General features: G+C 42.1%; 1 protein-coding gene across 8 annotated transcripts in view; it reads right to left on the bottom strand.

The window, feature by feature from the left end:
• Positions 1-19,578, bottom strand: part of gli2a (GLI family zinc finger 2a) — a 412,735-nt gene that overhangs the window by 55,844 nt on the left and 337,313 nt on the right. For all 8 annotated transcript variants that reach the window (XM_060827038.1, XM_060827037.1, XM_060827045.1 and 5 more), the window contains 4 exons: positions 10,159-10,360; positions 8,211-8,424; positions 7,423-7,536; positions 4,079-4,219 (listed from right to left, as the gene is read on the bottom strand). In XM_060827038.1, coding sequence (XP_060683021.1) covers positions 4,079-4,219; positions 7,423-7,536; positions 8,211-8,424; positions 10,159-10,360 — 671 coding nt within the window. The remainder of the gene's footprint in view (positions 1-4,078; positions 4,220-7,422; positions 7,537-8,210; positions 8,425-10,158; positions 10,361-19,578) is intronic.

Genomic DNA, 19,578 nt, shown 5'->3' with positions numbered 1-19,578 from the left:
CATTAGTGCCAATTGAGGCATATACTGGAAATAATCATCATTTTACAGTGCCCTCTGACAGTGTAGTGCTCCTCGCTCTGGGCCAGAAGATCTGACTTCTTATCGAATAGTCAAGGTATTTTCCCCAGGGTAGGGGAGTCCAAAGCTAAAGGGCATACATTTAAGATGACAGGGGAAAGATTGATTTGGGACGTGAGGGGTAACTCTTTCACGCACAGGGTGGTGTGTGTATGGAATGAGCTGCCAGAGGAAGTGGTGGAGGCTGGTACAATTACAACATCTAAAAGGCATCTGGATGGGTATATGAATTGGACAGATTTAGAGGGATATGGGCCAAGTGCTGGCAAATGGGATTAGATTAGGTTAGGATATCTGGACAGCATGGATGAGTTGGACTGTTTCTGTGCTGTACACCTCTATGACTAGTCCCACTTGGTCTAAAAGAGTGCTTCAATATGGCTGAATGAAAGATTATTTTGTATGCAAACAGAAGGGCAGGGCTTGGGAAATTACCCATCACTTTTGATGGCAGACATTCTCTGCATGTTTTACATCGTGAAAAAGAATTTGCATTGATATAGTATCTTGGCCATCCACTGCCAAAAAAAGTGTGTTTTAAATTGAGGGGTGATAGATTTAGAACAGATATTCACTCAGAGTGTAGTAGGGACGTGGAGCGGCCTGCCTCCAACAGTAGCAGACTCACCAACGTTAAGGGCATTTAAATTGGCATTGGACATACATATGGATAAAAATGGAACGGTGTAGGTTAGATGGACATCAAGTTATTTTCACAGGTCGGTGCAATATCGAGGGCCGAAGGGCCTGTACTACGCTGTAACATTCTTTGTTCTAATTGTAGCCACTGTTGTATTTTAGACAAATGCAAATGCCAATTTGTGCACATCAAGGTTCCACAAGTACCAAAGTGCTAAAGGCTGAACAGTCCATATTTGGGTTTGTGCTCTTGGCAGATTGCAAATGGAGATGATGAATTAATGCTGGTTCCTGTACTTGAAATATACTTGGTTCCTTGAATGAAAAGGAGAAAGTGAGGACTGCAGATGCTGGAGATCAGAGTTGAAAAATGTGGTGCTGGAAAAACACAGCAGGCCAGGCAGCATTCGAGGAGCAGGAGAATCATTCTTCATTCCTGAAGAAGGGCTTATGCCCGAAACATCGATTCTCCTGCTCCTCGGATGCTGCCTGGCCTGCTGTGTTTTTTCAGCGCCACATTTTTCAACTCCTTGAATGAAAATGTGATTAAAGGCTTGTGTTTTGCACTGTATCTTGATTCAAGGTATTTGCAGATTTATCTGGCAAAGTCTTTGGCAAAGTCTGGCAAATGGCAGGGGCGAAGGGTACCACTTAACTGAAGTAAAACCACCATTATATAGTTCTCTTAGATTAGATTACTTACAGTGTGGAAACAGGCCCTTCGGCCCAACAAATCCACACCGACCCTCCAATGAGCAACCCACCCAGACCCATTCCCCTACATTTACCTCTTCATCTAACACTACAGGCAATTTAGCACGGCCAATTCACCTAACTTGCACATTTTTGGACTGTGGGAGGAAACCAGAGCACCCGGGGGAAATCCATGCAAACATGGGGAGAGTGTGCAAACTCCACACAGACAGTTGCCTGAGGCGGGAATTGAACCTGGGTCTCTGGCGGCGTGAGTCAGCAGTGCTAACCACTGAGCCACCACTTATTTAAGAAGAAAACATAGGCAGAGACCCAATTTTATCATGAGTTATGGTACTTGATACAATTGGGTGTACCAAGAGAAAGTAATTAAGTAACCAAAGGACTAGCGCCTCTGGGCCAATAAGATGAAGTCCCAATCTAATTATCTGGTAACATGGGTTCAAATCCTACAAACGCAGTTGCTGGAATGTAAATTCAATCCATGATGTCTGAAATTTTTAAGAAAAAGTTTCAGTAATACTGACCACTGAACTATTTGCTGTTAAAATATATCAATGTTCACAAATGCGTTTCAGGGAAATTAAATCTGCCACCTTTACTTGGTCTGACCTACACATCACTCCAGATCAAAAGCAATATGGTTAGCTCAGGGGTTGGTTAGCTCAGTTGGCTGTTTTGTGATGCGGTGTGACACTAATTAGTTTCGGTTCAATTCCTGCATTGGCTGATGTTGTCATGAAGCACTCTCCTTCTCTCATTCTCCCCTCACCTGAGGTATGGCAATCCTTATGTTAAACCATTACATGTTGTCGCTCTCTAAGGAGACAGAGCAACATTATGGTCTGGTAGGACTATGGTGACTTTACCATTGCCTCTGAAATGGCCTTGGAAACCACTTAGCCCAAGTGCAGTTTCTGAGAAAGGGTCACTCGACCGAAACGTTAACTCTGATTTCCCTCCACAGATGCTGCCAGACCATGAAATACTTAAAAAGAAAACATTCATAGAGCAATTTTATTATTGGGTTGACTAGCTGTACATTGATGGAAGAGTTCATATCTGCAAAAATCTACTTATAGCTTCTCAGCTCATGTTTTTGGCAAAATATTGAACATATAGTACAGACAGTAAGTTGATGCTAATGCAATTGTTCTGGAAAATAAGCAGTAAATGAGGTTATAAGGACTGAGCATGCCCAACAGCTTACTCACATCATACTGAAAGGCAGTGTTTGAGGTTTAATTTCCTGGGCTGTATCTAATTTCTTCGATGGCAAGAAGTCAGGGCTGACCACACAGGGTTGAAAATCCAGCAGAGTGTCAAGAAAGTAAAACCTTAACTGAAGAAATTGGCCGGTTTTAATTGCAAAGAAGGTGATTTTTTTTATTAAACTCTGTGCTGTGCTGAATCCCGTACAATGTGAAACTACAGAGGATAAGGTCAGGCTCAAATTGTGGGGCCTACAGTGTACGGGCAGAGGAATTATTTCCATTAGCTTTGATGGTGCAGACATGGAAAAGATATCTCCACTTACCGGAGGGGACCAAAACCTGGGGCTAATAGTAATCACTGATAAATTCAACAAAAGAGTCAGTATAAGTATCTTCACACATTGAGAATACGAAACTCGTTATCGAGTGGAGAAGCTGAAGCAAATAGCAGAGATACTTTTAAGGAGAAGCCGAATAAAAGAATGGAAGTTGATGGGATGAGGTGAAATAAAATGGAAGGGCTCTCCTGTGAAATGTTAATGCTGCGGTTGAGCAGGATGGTCTGCTTTCTTTGCTGTGAAGTTTAAGGAACTGGAACCATCTCAGGCTCATTTGGATAAAGAGAATTAAGCAGAATAATTCAAATAGGGAAACACGCAAGGAAAGGGAGCAATGTTCCTAGGTCCATCTCTGAAACCATACTGAATGCTCTGAGGTATAAATTTCTGTTATCCTGGAAGGTGATATGTGGAACAACAGAGTCCAAATTTTTAATTAATTCACAAGATGTGGGTATCACTGGCTAGACCAGCATTTACTGCTCAGAGGGCAATTAAGAGTCAACCACAATGCTGTGCATCTGGAGTCACATGTAGGCCCGATCATGTAAGGATGGCAATTTCATTCCCTGAAGAACATTAGTGAGCCAGATAGGTACTTCCCAACAATCAACATGATTTTCTGGTCTTTATTAGGCTTTTAGAATTCTTTTATTGAATTCACATTCTACCATCTGCCATGGCAGAATTCAAACCCGGGTCCCCAGAGCATTACCTGGGTCTCTTTGAATGAGGTTGAGTACCAGAAGATGCAGATTTAAAATGATTGGCAAAATGATCAAAGGTATCTAAGGAAATACCTTTTTTTATGGAATAAGTGGCTAGGATCTGAGTGCACAGTCTGTGTACATGGTGGAGCAGATTCAATCATGACTTTCAAAAGGGTATAGGGCAAACAATGCAACTTGCAATGGCCATGGGGAAAGGTTGGGCAAGTGAGTCTTGCAGAGAGCTGGCATGGGTTCAATGGCCTCCTTAGATGCTGTAATCACTCCATGAGTCAATATGAGATCTTGTGATGTGCACATCGAACCGACAGCTACTGCCTCACTGTGCCCTGACTGCTTTCCAGCACTTGGATCAGGCCTTACTCACATGCACTAGTTGTTCCTGAGTGTCGTACTCTTTGTTGCATCCTTCCCAGTGACACACGGTCTCGTAAATGACCTCTGGCTCCTGTTTGCAATCATCTTTATCCAAGTCGTCCTTCACCTCTGTCAGCCCTGCCAGCCGATCCTGAGCAATTGTATAAATAAAGGAAAGGAAGAGTGGAAATTGAGATATCACAATGTTAAATGCAACAGTTCTTGTAACAGTCCGGCATTCCTCTGATCCACTGATGTTCTGATGGATATAAGTTCAATGAATTAACCACCTTAGACATTTAGATACCCTGCACAAATGAAATCAACTCGAGAAATGATTTATTGAACTTCTTTTACCCTCTTTGAAGTTTTTTTATTGTCTTAATATATTTTCCTTCGTACGAATCATATGAAGAGATAAGCATGTTGCTAGGCAACAGTTCTGTGAACAATATTAAGAAGCAACACAGATGGTCAAAAGCACAAGTTTGGCTAATTTCACACTGTATTCCGCACAGGGATACTATAATTTAAGTCTCAACTTTTCAACCCTTCCTATTCTACTCATTACCCTTTCTCCTCACTACCCCGATCCTCGCTAGAAGTGGGAATTCTCATTCTTAAGGAAAATTCCAGATCAGAATAATAAAATCTGGGTCCGTCGTGGGTTTGATTTAGAAGAGGACTGATAGGAACAGACATGATATTAAAATATTAAATACTTCAATAGCCAGAATTCTGATAAAGTGTGAAAATTTGGGTGCGGGTTGTGTACACTAGACAGAATTAAGGGTAACAAGAGTGGGGCCTGCAATAGGAATACTACAGCCAAGACCTGACTTTACAAAGGCATGAAGGAAAATAAGAATCAGACAACAGAATAAAGATACTAACTACACTCCATCTCAGAGAAACAGAAAAAAAACCCTCTGAATGAAGTCAAAACCCGCAATGAGTGCACAAGCAATTTGTTTGCACTAATGAACGTACTTTACCGATCAGATATTAATTCCTTTCAGATGGCAATTGTGTGTTTTTTTAAAAATTGTCTCATTAGCATCTGCCCACGTCGCAGCTGGAGATGCTTTTAGGTCATGCGCTTGCTGCTGTTGACGTTCTCTAAACTTAAAACTCGTGAGATGTGGCTCCTGCCCCGAACATGCTGACTACAGCATGTTTATCTTTCTCTGATATGCTATCTTCATCAATTTTCCTGGCCCCAGATGATTATAAACATAGCCGTCCCCATGCATCATGCCGAAGTCTGACTGGGGCTGCCTCTGGACTAAAGCAGAACAAGGAATTAGTCAAAGCTGGTGCTGTCCCAGTGACAGCAAGGTATTGTATATTTCATTAAAATGTAGTACAGGGACACTTCTTGTAGTTTAGAGTTACAATAAAAAATGGTTTAAAAAGAAAGGAGATAAATTGCTCTTGCTGCTAATTCTCACACATCAGAATGGAAAGAAGACCAGGAACTAAAGGCTTCACTGTATCAAATCTTCGTCTCTTTGACCAGTGACAGAGAGATTGCAGTGCAGTACTTTATAACTCTGAGGTAATAACCCATTAGTAACTCTCCATTACACAGCAGACAGCTCCTGGTGTTGCACTGAGGAAAGAGTCTGGGACTCAACCTGACATTATAACGGCTGGTGTCACCATTCATCTTTTCTCATACAGAATCCTGCACAAGTACAAGGAGCTGCAAGATAGTCCAACACTGGAGGCATTACTAGGATCTGAGTTAATGAGCATTTGTAGCTGAACAGTTGTATTAAAGGAAAGTGTAAGGTGCCTATTCGCACATAGTATTGTCTTTCTGTCACAAACCAGCCACATTTTAATTTTTGTATCTCGACTGAAGTTTTCCTTGAATGTGAATAAATTCCATGATCACATTTTCTACAGGTTGAAGAAAATGACATTTTAACTACTTAATCCCAGACAACATTCTACTTTTATTCCAGTAGCAGTATGGCTAATCGTATTTTTCAATAGTTTATTTTGAAATGAAAGGCTTTTTCTTTGCCCTAGGAATAGTGTTAGGCCATTTAGCTCGTTGAGCCTGTTCTACCATTCAATGAGCTCATGGTTGATCTGTTGATCATTTTACAAAGTTAAAAATCACACAACACCAGGTTACAGTCCAATAGGTTTATTTGGGAGCACTAGCTTTTGCAGCGTGGCTCCTTCATCAGGTAGCGGTCTCCACAGGTAGCTGTCTTCACAGCTCCCCGATGAAAGGGCAGCACTCCACAAGCTAGTGCTTCCAAATAAACCTGTCGGGCTACAACCTGATGCTGTGTGACTTTTAACTTTGTCCACACCAATTCAACACCAACTCCTCTACATCATGGCAATCATTTTACAGGCATTGAAGGGGCAAAATAATTGGTAAGACATTAACTCTCTCCCAAAAGACAGGTATGGGTAAAAAGAGAAATAGTGTGTTGGGGTTGTTAGGGTTGGGGAGGAGGAATGTGATGACAATATCAACACTGTCACATTATGTCATACAAGTTGTGTGAACATTTCCCCAAACTGAAGATAATGCTACAAGTCAACGGCTCCTGAGTTGTCACTTGCATGTGACTTTACATTATTTCCTATGCTGATTTAGAAACTGCCATGAACATCAACATTTATGTAGGGATATGGACCCAGGGGCAGACAGAAGGGATTAGTTTAATTTGGTGTCATGTTTGGCACAGCCTCATAAGCTGAAGGGCCCGTTCCTGTGCTGTGCTATTCTATGTTCTATTATCAAGCATCACATTTATCACTGATGTACCTTTTCAAGTGTGGCAGATAAAGAAGACAGAAAATTGAGGGTTCGGCATTGTAGTGGTTGCACTGCTAGATCTGTGCTCAGAAGGCCCTCAGCACTCATCCAGAGACTGCAGGCTGTTTGAACTTGGATTCACTTTTAACAAACGGGAAATAAAAAGCCAGCATCAGGAAAGGCAGGTGTGAACTTGTTGAATTATTTCACTCTGGTGGAGACCAAAAATAGGGGTCTTAACTACATGATAGTCACTCATAAATCTAACAGTGAATTCAGGAAGAACGCCTTTACTCAGAGAGAGATCAGAATGTGAAATGAGGCGGATTGAGGGGAATAGATTGGTACATTTAAAGAGTCCAGGTAAATGTGAGGGAGGAAGGCAATAGAAAGATATGCTGATAGGAGTGGGTGAAGTAATTTAAGAGAGAGTCATGAAAAGCATGAACACCAGCAGTGACCAGGTGGACTATATAACCTGTTTTCATGTTGTGTCCTGGCTGACTCATATTAACTTTGCTCAAGTTTTACTAAACGGCAGAAAAATACACAGGTTCTTATTTGCTCACCTCAGTGTTTGGAGATATAGCCCGGGGTCCCTCCACCTCAGTTTTAACCTTGGTGCGTTTGTTGATCATTGGATCAACAGTGCTGCTCACAGCAGACTCACCACTCAGCTTGCTCTACAGAATAAAAACCGAGCCTTGGTTAGAAGAAAGAATTCAACCCAACAGTGCAAACATATGTACACAGCCAAGTCTGCTCTCTTTAAGGTTATCCTTTTTAATTCAGTGTCGTGTTTCCCAAATCATTTTCTTTTTAGTATTATCTTTTTTCTAGATAAGGTCAAAACATAAATGGGTCTTTACTGATAATGGAGGGGATGTGGGGCTGCAGGTGAAGAGGCAGTGGATGACATACTTAGTATTTGAAGATTTACCAATGTTAGGGGCTGGCTGATGGTGGTATGAGGTACAAAGCAGGTTAGAAGTAGAACAGAAGACCTAATGCTCAACTCATCATTTTATCCTCTCCATAAAACTTGAAGACCACTCCTAACACAACCTGTGACATTTCCATTTCCTACACCAGCCAACCTCATGGGCTCCCTGAGTGAACATTAACCCATGTTAGAGTCAAAGTCATGAGACATTATCCACACTCATGGAGAACTGTGTTGAGGCAGTCAGTGGGAAAAAAGAAGACATATATCAGTTTGTACTAGTTTGGAGTCCAGCTTCCCTGAGGTCAATGAGCACAATGTGCTAACCCATATTCCCACGCCGTCGCATTCCTCTCTCACCCTTTGCATTGAAAGATGCTGCCCACAGCACCACAACAAGGATCCTGTCCTTACCTGGGACGTTTCAGATGAGGCATTATTGGCCTGACTGGGTGGCAAAACAGCTGAGGTACTGGACATGTGCTGTCGTGGAGCGAACGTTGGTGATGGCTGTATAAGGGGCGGAGTGTGGCCGAATGCTGAGTTCAGGCTGCGTTGCTGGTTCAGTATCTGTTGGTGCATTTGGAATGTCACCGGGTTGATGGGGTGAGGAAAACTGAATGCTGGGCTGAAATCAAACAGTACCAGAATTTGAAAAAAGATTCAGATTTCTTTTGTTTAAATAAACATTGGAACACGCAGCATTATAAACACTGCAAGCAACCAAGAATAATATGCTGCAAAAAAAGGGTCAGTCTTCTCTTAAGGAAATTCCATCACCTCCTTTGGTTTCCAGTTGACCTTAAAATATCTTAAAGTGTCAAACAGATTTAATCAGCAATTTCAATGATATCTGCACTGGTTAATCAACCAATTTCTTTTTCAAAAAACAATTTTGGATTATCTTTTTATCCTTTCATTAATAGTTTTCTGACCCAGATTTTTAGAAACCCCATATACATTATTCTGTGGTAAAATAGACTCAGGTGGACTTTAATGTTGGCGATAGGCTTTTGGAGAGCCCAGTGGCAGACTCATGTCTCCACGGTTGGGGAAGAGCCACTAGAATTAGGCATCTAACTGGCCAAAATGTGCCCTCTTAGTGTTCGGACCTGAGGGTGGGCAGGCCCATAGATCTCCTCCCACAACACCCCACTGCGCCCCACCCCCCCCCCTCCAAACCCCTCTCTCACCCCATCTTTCTATTGCCCACCTCCCTCCAAACACAGAGTTGCTGGCCAATTAGCTCCTTACTATCTACAAACCTTGGAAGGTCACTGACGAAGTGGAGGCCATAGGGGAGTGAGGGCAGGAGATCATTACTGAACTGGGCAGGGGGAATGGTAGGAAGAAAGGGCAGCACACAGCCTCTCAGCAGGTACACACTCCAGCTCTTTCATTGGTTTCTGGCTGCCTCAATCATGCCTTGAGTGTGTTTGAGTGAGGAAACCCAGGCTTGTGTTTCAGGCTCCTGTGTGGTAACTCCCCCTCCTGCTGTGGTTGGAACATCAGCATTGTTGGAATCAGGCAGGGAGGTAGTGGAATCTTCTCCTGTACACCTCCCACGTGATTAAACGCCCCCGTCTGACTCCAAACTCACCGATGGGTAAGTAGTAAATTGAGCCTGTGATTTCTGTTGCCCATGACCTAGGCCCAGTAAAGGACATTCAAATCTGTGTCAATACAGTTGTTGGGATATTTATTCTGAATTTTTTCTACAAATATGGAAGTGTGATTCTTTGAAAGTACATTTATTCTCACGATTCAATCTTCTGCAACTTGGTTTTTGAAATAGTGCAAGTTTGTTATGCTAGAAAGGACCTGTTGCTGTTTTGTTGACTAAATGCTTAAAGAATTTGGATCAAACATTACTCCCCATGACTTGAGCAGAAACATCAGTCGGACTTATAAATAAACGGGTTAGTTTCTCTGTTAACCTGAGCCAGGAATTTAAATGTTCGCATCTAATGTGGCCTATTAAATGGTGAAATACAATGAGCGAGACAACTGCAAAGTGTGGATCTCTGTCAGCTCAATGATCTGAATCGCTGGACATTCCTAATAACTCAATTACATACCAGCTTAATATACATCCAAGAAAGTTCAGGGCCATTGGGAAAGAACTGCACATTGAACTTACGACCCCTGGTAATCAGCACTTGCCAGTCAGCCATCCAATACGCTGACTTTAATTATGGAAGTGCTGCTGAGAGCTGTGTCTGACTGGAATGCAGACAGCATGACAATCACTCACCAAGACTTGAAGGCCATGCACGAATTACCCCACAGACAAACCGTCTAGCCTCAATTAGAATTGGTCAACAGGTAAAGCAGGCTCTCCTCGGCAAAGTGAATGCCTCACCTGATAGCACCAGCTGACAGATGCCCGTATGAACCACTGGCTGCAGAGCTGCTTCGGGAGTTGTTGATGTAGGCCACTAGAGAGTTGGGGGATGTCCTGATCATGGTCTGCAGGTCGATGCTGGCGTCAGACAGCGGCGAGATAGACAGGGCCCGCTTTCTGCTCATTCTTGCAGCTGGCCGAGGACTCGAGAATCTTGAGACTGAGAAACAGACAGTGGACAACTTCAGTGACAGGCTGAAAAAAACTGAAGTGTTTATCAACTGTGACACCTTGTTTCATAAATCAGAACTTTAATCATTTTTCTCAGTGTAATTGGCAATCAGAGGTTATTCCAGATTTGTCAAATGTTGACGCGTCATCCAAGTCACACACAGTGAGCATAAAAGAAATTAAACTGTTTAATTTCAGAAGGGTGAATGCTTCCTTCTAAATCTTTAGTACAGAGCACATTGGACCGGAGTCATTTTTTTGTACTTTTACATACTAATTACACTGCACTCGATCCATGTGATGTGCATGAATTCTTAAAAGAGAGACAAGGGAACACCAGCAATTAAGCAGGCCGCTGTGCCATTTTTTGAGCATCGAAAGCAAAACTCTGTGATTGACACAATTAAATATACTGACAAAAATACTGTTCAGCAAACACCCAATGTTAGGGTTGCCAACTCTAGCCTGGTGCATTCCTGGAAATTCGATCATGTGCCACTCAATTAGCTATGACACTCAATCACATTGCTCTGCTATCCAGATTATTCAGCAGATATTGCACCATCTGATGTCTACACACTGTTTGCCAAAGTTATGGCATATCTTTTTGCTGGCACATAGTTTTGGCAAAGTTATGGCACATAGTTTTGTCAGGTGAATAAAAATTAGAACAGTTCAAGGTTAACTTATTTTGAATTAAAAACAATAAGCGGAAAGTTTCTATTTTATATTAATTACAGTTAGTAACATTCAAATCTGCTCCACTGATTCAACGAAAACATCATTGATATAAATAGCTCAGAATTAAAGATTTTGTGCTACTTTCTGACAGTATACAATACACAGCAGGTTATAAAAATAATATGTATAAATCAAAATGAAACAAACTCCAACAGCCTATTTCTGAAAGCTAGTTTCAGTGAAGTGAGCACTATCCTTAGAGAAAAGCTTTAACATATCTTTTCGAGGAATAAAGCACTTAATGCAGCAACCCTTATCACAACAGACACAAGCGCTCCCTCCCTTCAGTTTATTCACCCGTTCCTCCTTTCTAGAGTTTTGGTTTTCCTCTCCCTCCTTTCCCAATTTTATTTTTCTCTCTTTCCTTCCTTTTCCTCCGCTTCCCCAAACATGTGCAGGTGACGTGAACTGGTTTTGATGGGTTACTCTTCGGAGGGTCGATGTGGAATTGTTGGACTGAAGGGCCTGTTTCCACACTATAGGGATTTTATGATTTCTCTCACTTTCCTTCCCTCTCTCTTTTTCACACTTTGCTTCAGTGTTTGTTATTCCTACACTATTTCCATCTGCCAGATTGTGTAGCAAACACAGGCAGAAATTCATGGAGAAACTCGGTTGATCTAGCAGCATCTATGCAGAGAGAAAACAGTGACCCTTCTTCAGAATTTATCGACTCAACTTGAAATGTTAACTTTATTTCTCTCTCTCTCCACAGTTGCTGAGTTTCTTCAGCATTTTTGGTAATTTTTTTTCAAGTATCTCTTTTTTTCACAGTTCTTTGTCTTATATCAGATTGTGTTGTTCTCTCCTACGCTCTCACGTACTGCAACTTTCTCTTTTTCCCTCCTCTTATTTCTCTTCACATCCCCCAAGTTGTCCATTGAGTTTCCTGGTGATTTTAATTAGCTCAAATTGTGCCATCCACACATCCAATAACTTCCAAATATGACAGGACTGGCAAGGCTTAGACAACATGGCTACATCTACAGGGCATTGTACATTTGAGAACTGCATATATGAGCAGTGGTTCCAGGAAGTTGCCAATTGTATTCAGGAGACCAATGAGTGTTGCAAATAGTGGTAACAATCACCCCTTTGGCTGCCAGAGGTAAGTTTCATATTGGCTGCACATTAAGGTCACTTTTTTCATACGATCTCTGTATCAACAGTAAACCCTCGGTATGTGTGAAATTGCTGAAGTTGCTCTGCAGGAAGCAATGGGCAAGTGTTTAACTCACTAAGAAAAATTTGCTTACACAAAGTCATCAGCCCAATATTTATATAAAAAATATAAGACGTAGGAGCTGAAGTAGGTCACTCAATGAGGTAGGTCGTGGCTGCTTTGATAATCCTCAACTCCACTTTTCTGTCTTTTTCCCATAACTCTTGATTATCTTCATGGTTAGGAATCAGTCTATGCCAGGCTAACTGTGCTCAGCAATATGATAGAAACTTACCTAAGTGTAACAGCAATTCTTTGTCAGGCATGCATGTTTGAACAATTACCAGTGCCTGTCATGATACTGTCTGTGTGCAAGGGCTGGAACTGAATAAGACACTGAAAAGGACACCCTGTACTATACAGAGAACAACCTGACCTGGATTGGGGCAAGGTGATATAATACATCGAATCTAAAATTGTTAAAATGCAAAAGGAGGCCATTCAGCCCATCGGGTCTGCAGTGGCTGTTTGTCTGAACGATCCACTCAGTGCCAAATATAGTAGCAGTAAGAGCAAGCTTGCAATGAAGCCAGTCAAATCTTTGTGAAAATTAGATCTGTGAATTCAAATCGGATTCTCTCATCCTCAGATGTCGAGGTCTTGAAGATTTTTTTTCAACAAATTCAATGTAACTCTTGTATGTGCTGTTTGAATCCTTTAGGAAATCGGAACAGCTCAGTTGGACTGGGTGTTTCTGCCTGTCTCTGAGAAACACAGTAGAGTCATACAGGAAACAAACTCCTCAGTCCAACTCATCCGTGCTGACCAGATATCCCAATCTGACCCAGTCCCATTTGCCTCTAAACCCTTTCTCTTCATGTACCCATCCGGATGCTATTTAAATATTGTAATTGTATCTGCTTCCACCACTTCATCAGGCAGATTGATCCATCCATGCACCACCCTCTGCATGAAAACCTTGCCCCTCATGTCCCTTTTAAATCTCTCCTCTCTCACCTTAAAACCTATAGCCTCTAGTTTTGGGCTCCCCCACTCGAGGAACTTTCCAAGAGACAGCACATTGTTCTGATATATGAAAACAATTCTTAATACAAATGCAAAAATATAATGGATTATGCACTTTGTATCAATCGCTTCTGTATTGCTCATGAGATAGCATTTGCGACATTCCTCTGCTGTTTATTGCAGGAATTAATCAATTTATTTCAAATTCATTAACACTGTCAGCAAGGCAGTCTGTAGAGTATCGCAGAGCCTTCCATTAGTGAAACAAATTTCTCAGCTCACCCTATTTTTAAGGATAAGACCTCACTGACTTACCTGATATATCAAGAATTTTCAATTGATTCTTTTTTTTAAACACAATCAGAGATGAGCAGCAAATCTGGTTCTTAAATATGTCTGAAGTATTTGAAATGTTACTGTGAAATAAAATACTTGGCAAACATTTTATTGTTTGGCTTGTGAGAGATGCCATATTATACCACCTCAAAGTTTTGCCCAAATGTCACAATGCATTGCAACGTTTTCAAGAATTGTAATCCGTGTTTATAAGCAAACCAGCGTAAAGATTAGTTGAACATTTCCAATGAAAATAATGCTCTTGCAATTCACAGGATGAAACAATACCAATGGATCTTATTTTCTTTACAGGAGCTCACTCAATTTTCTTTCATTTGTGCATAGGTCGTAGCCTTGGCTAACTGCTCTTGAGAAGGTGCTGGTAATGACTGCCTTCTTGAACCACTGCAGTCCTTGGTGAGTAGGGATACCTATAATTCCATTAGGGAGGGAGCTCCAGGATTTTCACCCGCAATGCAGAAGGAATATCAATATACTTCCAAGTCAGGATTGTGTGTGATTAGGAGGGGTATTTGCAGATGGATCTTGCAGCCCCACTCCTTATCATTTCCCATATCCCTGTGTATACTTCCTTTTCAAGTATATATCCAAACCTCAACTGAAAACTACTACTGAGTCTTTGTCCATCACCCTTTCAGGCAGTGCTTCCTGATTGCACCAACTTTCCGCTTAAAGGAAAACAATTCCCCTCATTTCCCTTCTGGTGCTTTTGCCAATCAATAGAAAATTACACTTAAATAGTTAAGTATGCAGCAGAACTAAGCTGCTGGGATGCAGTGTGCTTAAATACCAGGGATTGTGGGAACGACCAGATTATTACTGTTTCGAAATAAATAGAAAGTCTGAAAATGTGTATAAGAGAAACACACAAGCTTTATATTAACTCAATTTGCATTCCCACAGTCCCCTGCTTTCTATGGGCTTGGAGATGCAAGTTAGATTTGGCAGTCGTATTTATCTCTGTTATCCCCTCACCTCAGGGGACCTGTGTTTATTAATGTGCCACTTCCCATGATAAATTACTAAATAGAAAGAAAAGCCTTGTACTCATTTCTCCCCCCATTTCCCGTGATTTATGTCTATGATGACTGCTCAGACATTGGCCCCCATTAATTTGCAGGCATTGGTGTGACGTCCACTACCAGCTCAAGTTTATTGGTGTGTCTGCTGGTCGGCTGAGCAAATGTAAACCTAATCTGTAAAGCTCTGTTGAAGAATGTCATGTTTAGTAGACTGGTCTGGGACCTTTCCAATACATAACGAGTAACAGGCATTTCATTTCTGTCTCTTCTAATTTCGGTCTTTGGGGCCTCTGAAAGTCTCAAGCCATTACAGTGCAGAGACTTTAAATACTACGTCTATTCAGACAGGAGGACAAGGAACCGTAGTTTATGCAAGGAGAACTGCGAGAGCTGGAATTCCAACATACGGAATACTGGAGATTCACAGCGAATCAGTCCGAGAGGAAGTTAGGATAACTTCTTGGGTGGGACCTCCTGTTGAAGCCCATAACATTCATAAAGGTGTTTAGCTATTTGTTGATATTGCCAAGTTTTAATGGTCAGGCGGTCCTTGTGGCTCAGTGAGTAGCATCCCTACCTCTGAGCCAGAAACTCCAGGTTTGAGCCCTATGCCTCGGCTCAGCGGTCAGAGAAGGTGTGCTTGTAGTCTGGTCAGACAGGCTGATTATCAGTCTGTAAATTCTGTCTACAACAAGCAGTAAGAGTAGGAGGGTCTCCTGTTTCACCATGTTTGATAGAGAGTAATGACAGATTGGTGACCTGTTCCAGGTGAAACAGATACAAGCAAGTGCTATTCTTTATTTATTCATGTAATATCGATGCAACTGGCAGGGCCAGTATTTATTGTCCATCCCTTGTACCCCTTGAGAAGCTGGTGGTCAGCTACCTTCTTTAACCTCTGCAGAACATTTTTCTGCCTCTTGCAGAGCGCTTTCTCCTCTCAATGGATAACGAGTCTGTGGAATTCTTCACTACAGACAGCTATTGGGACTGAGTCATTAAATATAGGAGCACTGTCAATAGGGAAAGAAGTAGGTCATTGGAGCTTGTTCCACTGTTCAATACGATCATGGCTCATCATCTGACTCAGTACTTGTTCCTGCTTTCCCCCTTAAGCATATTCAAGTCTGAGGAAATCAGATTTTTAATCAGTAGGGGAATTGAGGGTTACAGGTAAAAATAGGGAACTAGAGTCAAGGTTGAAGTTCAGCTATGATTGTGTTAAATGGTAGAGGAGACTCAATGGGCTAAAAAGCCTACTTCTGCTGAGTTATCCAATTGTCTTATATATCACAAGATGTGGGAAGCTCCGAAGTCAAGTTATGTTTGTCATTTAAAGGGCTGGAGGAAGAGAAAAACGTGGTGATAGTGGGGGAGTGGTCATATAGGTGAGGGGGGGGGGGGGTTCAAAACTGAGATGTGGTGAAACCACTTCTCTCAGAGGGTTGTGAACCTGTGGCACGCACCGTCCCAGAGTGCAGTGGAGACAGAATCAATCAACAGATTCAAGAAAGAAATAGAAATGTATCTGATGAAAAGGGGGATAAAGGGCCTTGAACAGCAGGCAGGAAAGTGGAGGATAAGAGACCAGGATAAGATCAGCTATGATCATGTGAATGGCAGCGTGGGCTCAAGGGGCTGAAGTGCGTGCTCCCATTCCTAATCCCTATGTTCCCGACAGCGGATGGGAATTTGCCTGGTCCAGAATTTGATGGAAGCCCAAGACTGGCTTGAAATCGGACGTCAGGCCTCATTGCAATGATCAGTAGCTGACTGTCGTGCCCTGACAAACAGTTTAGATTTTGGCAGGGTCAGGCTGCCTGTCCAGTTGCAAGTGGCCTCAGGTGAATCTTGGGAAAGGTAAAGGACGTGTAGAGAAGGGGCGGGGCGGGGAAGTACATATGTGTGGCTGTTAGCGGCCTTAAAGAGGTGGGAAGTCCAGCTCACAAGGAAAGCGCAGCAGGCACATGGTTCTAAACACAGAAGCACCAAATACTGGAGCAGGGGAAGGCCAGTTCCACACCCCCATCCCTCATCGCCAGAACGTCCTTCTTCAGATGGCAAAGGCAGCAGCAGGAGAATGGCCTTCAGTCAGTAAGCCATGAGAGAGGAGAGCGAGTTCCATTCCTCAGCTTGTGTCATTAAGGGCCATTTCCATTGCAGTCTGAATCACATCATTGCGATAAACGTGGTGGTCTCACGGAGCAGTGGGAATGGGGATAGACTGAAGGGAAATGGGACCTGCCCAACTGAAATTCAGGAGTGTGGGTCTGTCTTTTCCCATCTCTAACCTGGACAATTCTGTGTCCAGCCGGGCCCAGCTCAGCATAAGCTGGAGCACAATGTAGTCTGGACCATTCTTGTCTCTGCAGTATAAATGACCCTGGCAGTGTCAAAAACCAGTAAAGGAATGGAAGATGGAAGCAATACAATCCAGAGGCAGAATCTGATGGACTCAGGCAAAAAGAGGGAGAATCTCAGGTCGCAGTCGGATAAAAGGTTTTATTCACTTCACCCCCAGCTGCAAGTCTCAGCAGAACAGAGTTACGAGGTAGCGAAAACAACTGGAAAGAAGCATTCTCTGCTACCTGTGGTTACAAGTCATTCTCAAGTAATTAGAAGCTGGGTGGAAGGAAGCAACGGCTCCATTTACACATGTCAGCCACCCCTGATTCGACTTAAGTTCGCACCTAATCCTGATTGGAGGGTTTTGGGATTAGGATCGCAGCCAGCCTCTGCAGCTGGTACAGCTGGCCAGGGGCTGCTGGATGTGCCCTGATGGGTACGTGCACATTTGCGTGGTCTCAGACGGGCGCCGTCAGATTCTTCACAACATGTTTTGTGTCTCCACGGGTTCGTCTGCCCTGCTCTCCTTTCCTTTCAGAAACTGCAGGTGCTTCATATTCCACTCTGCACCTTCTAATGCTTTCCCTAAAATTTACTTACACAACGACTTTCCTTCTCCACTGCGTTATCTGTTTTGAGGGGGAGCGGTGTAGGAGATAAGATAGATAGAGAGAGAGGGAGAGAATGAATGGGAAAGCGGGCATGCCCTTCCCTTCACTCCTAATTGTCATTTATCTTTCTGGAAATTCTGTATTGCCTGTCTGCTCTTGGGCACTGGAAATATTTTGCACAGATTGGCTTCAGACAAGTTGGATTGCAAGTAGGAAAAGAATCTGCCGTGTTGACAGAGAAGCTTTGGAAGTCACTCAAAAAGCAGTCAGAGTGTGGTGAAAAGCCAAAACACACACATGTGCAAACACCGCAGTAAACTGAAAAATCCAGGCACATGTTTACCTATATCATCTGCTTTTGCTTGCACTTTTCGACTTGAGAAATCGAATCTAGAAAATAATTTGCTTTGATAACGCTCTAATTTCTACTGACAACATCTGCGCAATTAAATTGCACAAACTGATGCAAACATTTTTGGGGATTAGGTAAATACCCATTAAATATTTAAAACATTGCATAGCTTCTGAACACTCAGGACTCTTGAATCTATGGGTGTTAAGATCAAACGTGTTAAGATTAAAACATGCGCTGATGCAACTCAAAAAATAAACTGGGAGAGAGAAGTGTATTCCTTGCTTGGTGATGAGGTTTTGTCACGAAATGGTGACGTGATCACATGTCAGGATACCAGATCAGCACTTTTTATATGTGGCGTAAATACTCACACTTTCACAGTAATTAATATCATAGAGAGAGAGGCAGGGAAGGAACGTAGGATAGAGCTATGAACACATTTACAATTTGTTAATATAGCCAAGTGCTTCATTAGCTCAAAGCTTGAATAGTTAAAAGTGATCTTCTAATTTATATCTCAACCATGGAATGTCCATTGGGAATCTTTTGACTAATGTTGAAGCTTTATATTAAATGCGTTATTCTAATATCAGGCTGCTAATACCTCTATAAATGTGTGCACATGTGTGTGTAACTCTGTCAAAGTGCCACCACATTTATACAGGAGGATTCGGATTTGCAGTCATGTTCCTGTTGCTTTGCTGGGGGTTGATCTGCAGTTCGTTCACAGAATCTGCAGACCCAATTGGTATATATTAAAGATTACATTGTACAAGGCTCCACTCTCGAAGGGAACATTCATTGAAGAACTGAGAAGTTAGTAGAAGTGAATTGTAATATTTCAGAAAGTTTTAGTCAGAACTTTTCCGTAAAAAATTGAGAGAGGTACGAGTCAGGAAAGTAACCTCTGAACCAAATTCTCTAAATTGCAGAGTTGTTGTTTGAGGCTCCGACTGGGAATGGAGCTTAGCAAAGTTTACTAATATAGCTAACGTTTCCACAGTTCAACAAAGACACTTGCTTTCACACTGGCTTGACTGGTGCTCGACACAGTCCTGCAATGTCAAGCTGAGGTTTGCTGTCTCTGTAGCCCCTACCTAGGATTAATTCTCCCTATCGCACTGGTCTTTAGGACACTTCACTATCCAATTGGCGGCAGTGGAAACCTTGGGCTCAATCACCTTGATAAGGTGAAAAGCAATAAATTCTAGAAATAGGAAATCAGCTTAACAGTGCTGAATTACTTCTGAAAGCCAGTCAGCATTTGGAAGAGAAAGGACAACTTTATGTTTGGATTGCATTCCAATGAAAGGCCTTAAACATTAAACACACATCTTTTCTTTTTTCTGATGTTAATGGTGCTACTGCATGAGCAGTTTTCGTATTGTTCTCAATACATTATTCTTATTTGAAACACACAATAAATGGACTCAGTGCTGTTGCGCAATTCACACTTAACCTGCAAACTCACAACATAGATCCACAGTACAGACTAGTTTGGATTAACTGTCTGGATTCACACTCCATTCCTAAACTATAAGCTTACAACACAGACCCAAAGAATAGACTTACACCACAGACCCAAAA

The sequence above is a fragment of the Hemiscyllium ocellatum genome, chromosome 7 (genome assembly GCF_020745735.1).
Source record: "Hemiscyllium ocellatum isolate sHemOce1 chromosome 7, sHemOce1.pat.X.cur, whole genome shotgun sequence".
Taxonomy (NCBI): domain Eukaryota; kingdom Metazoa; phylum Chordata; class Chondrichthyes; order Orectolobiformes; family Hemiscylliidae; genus Hemiscyllium; species Hemiscyllium ocellatum.
Note: the sequence above shows the minus strand (reverse complement) of the source record. Positions and strands in the feature narration are given on the sequence as shown.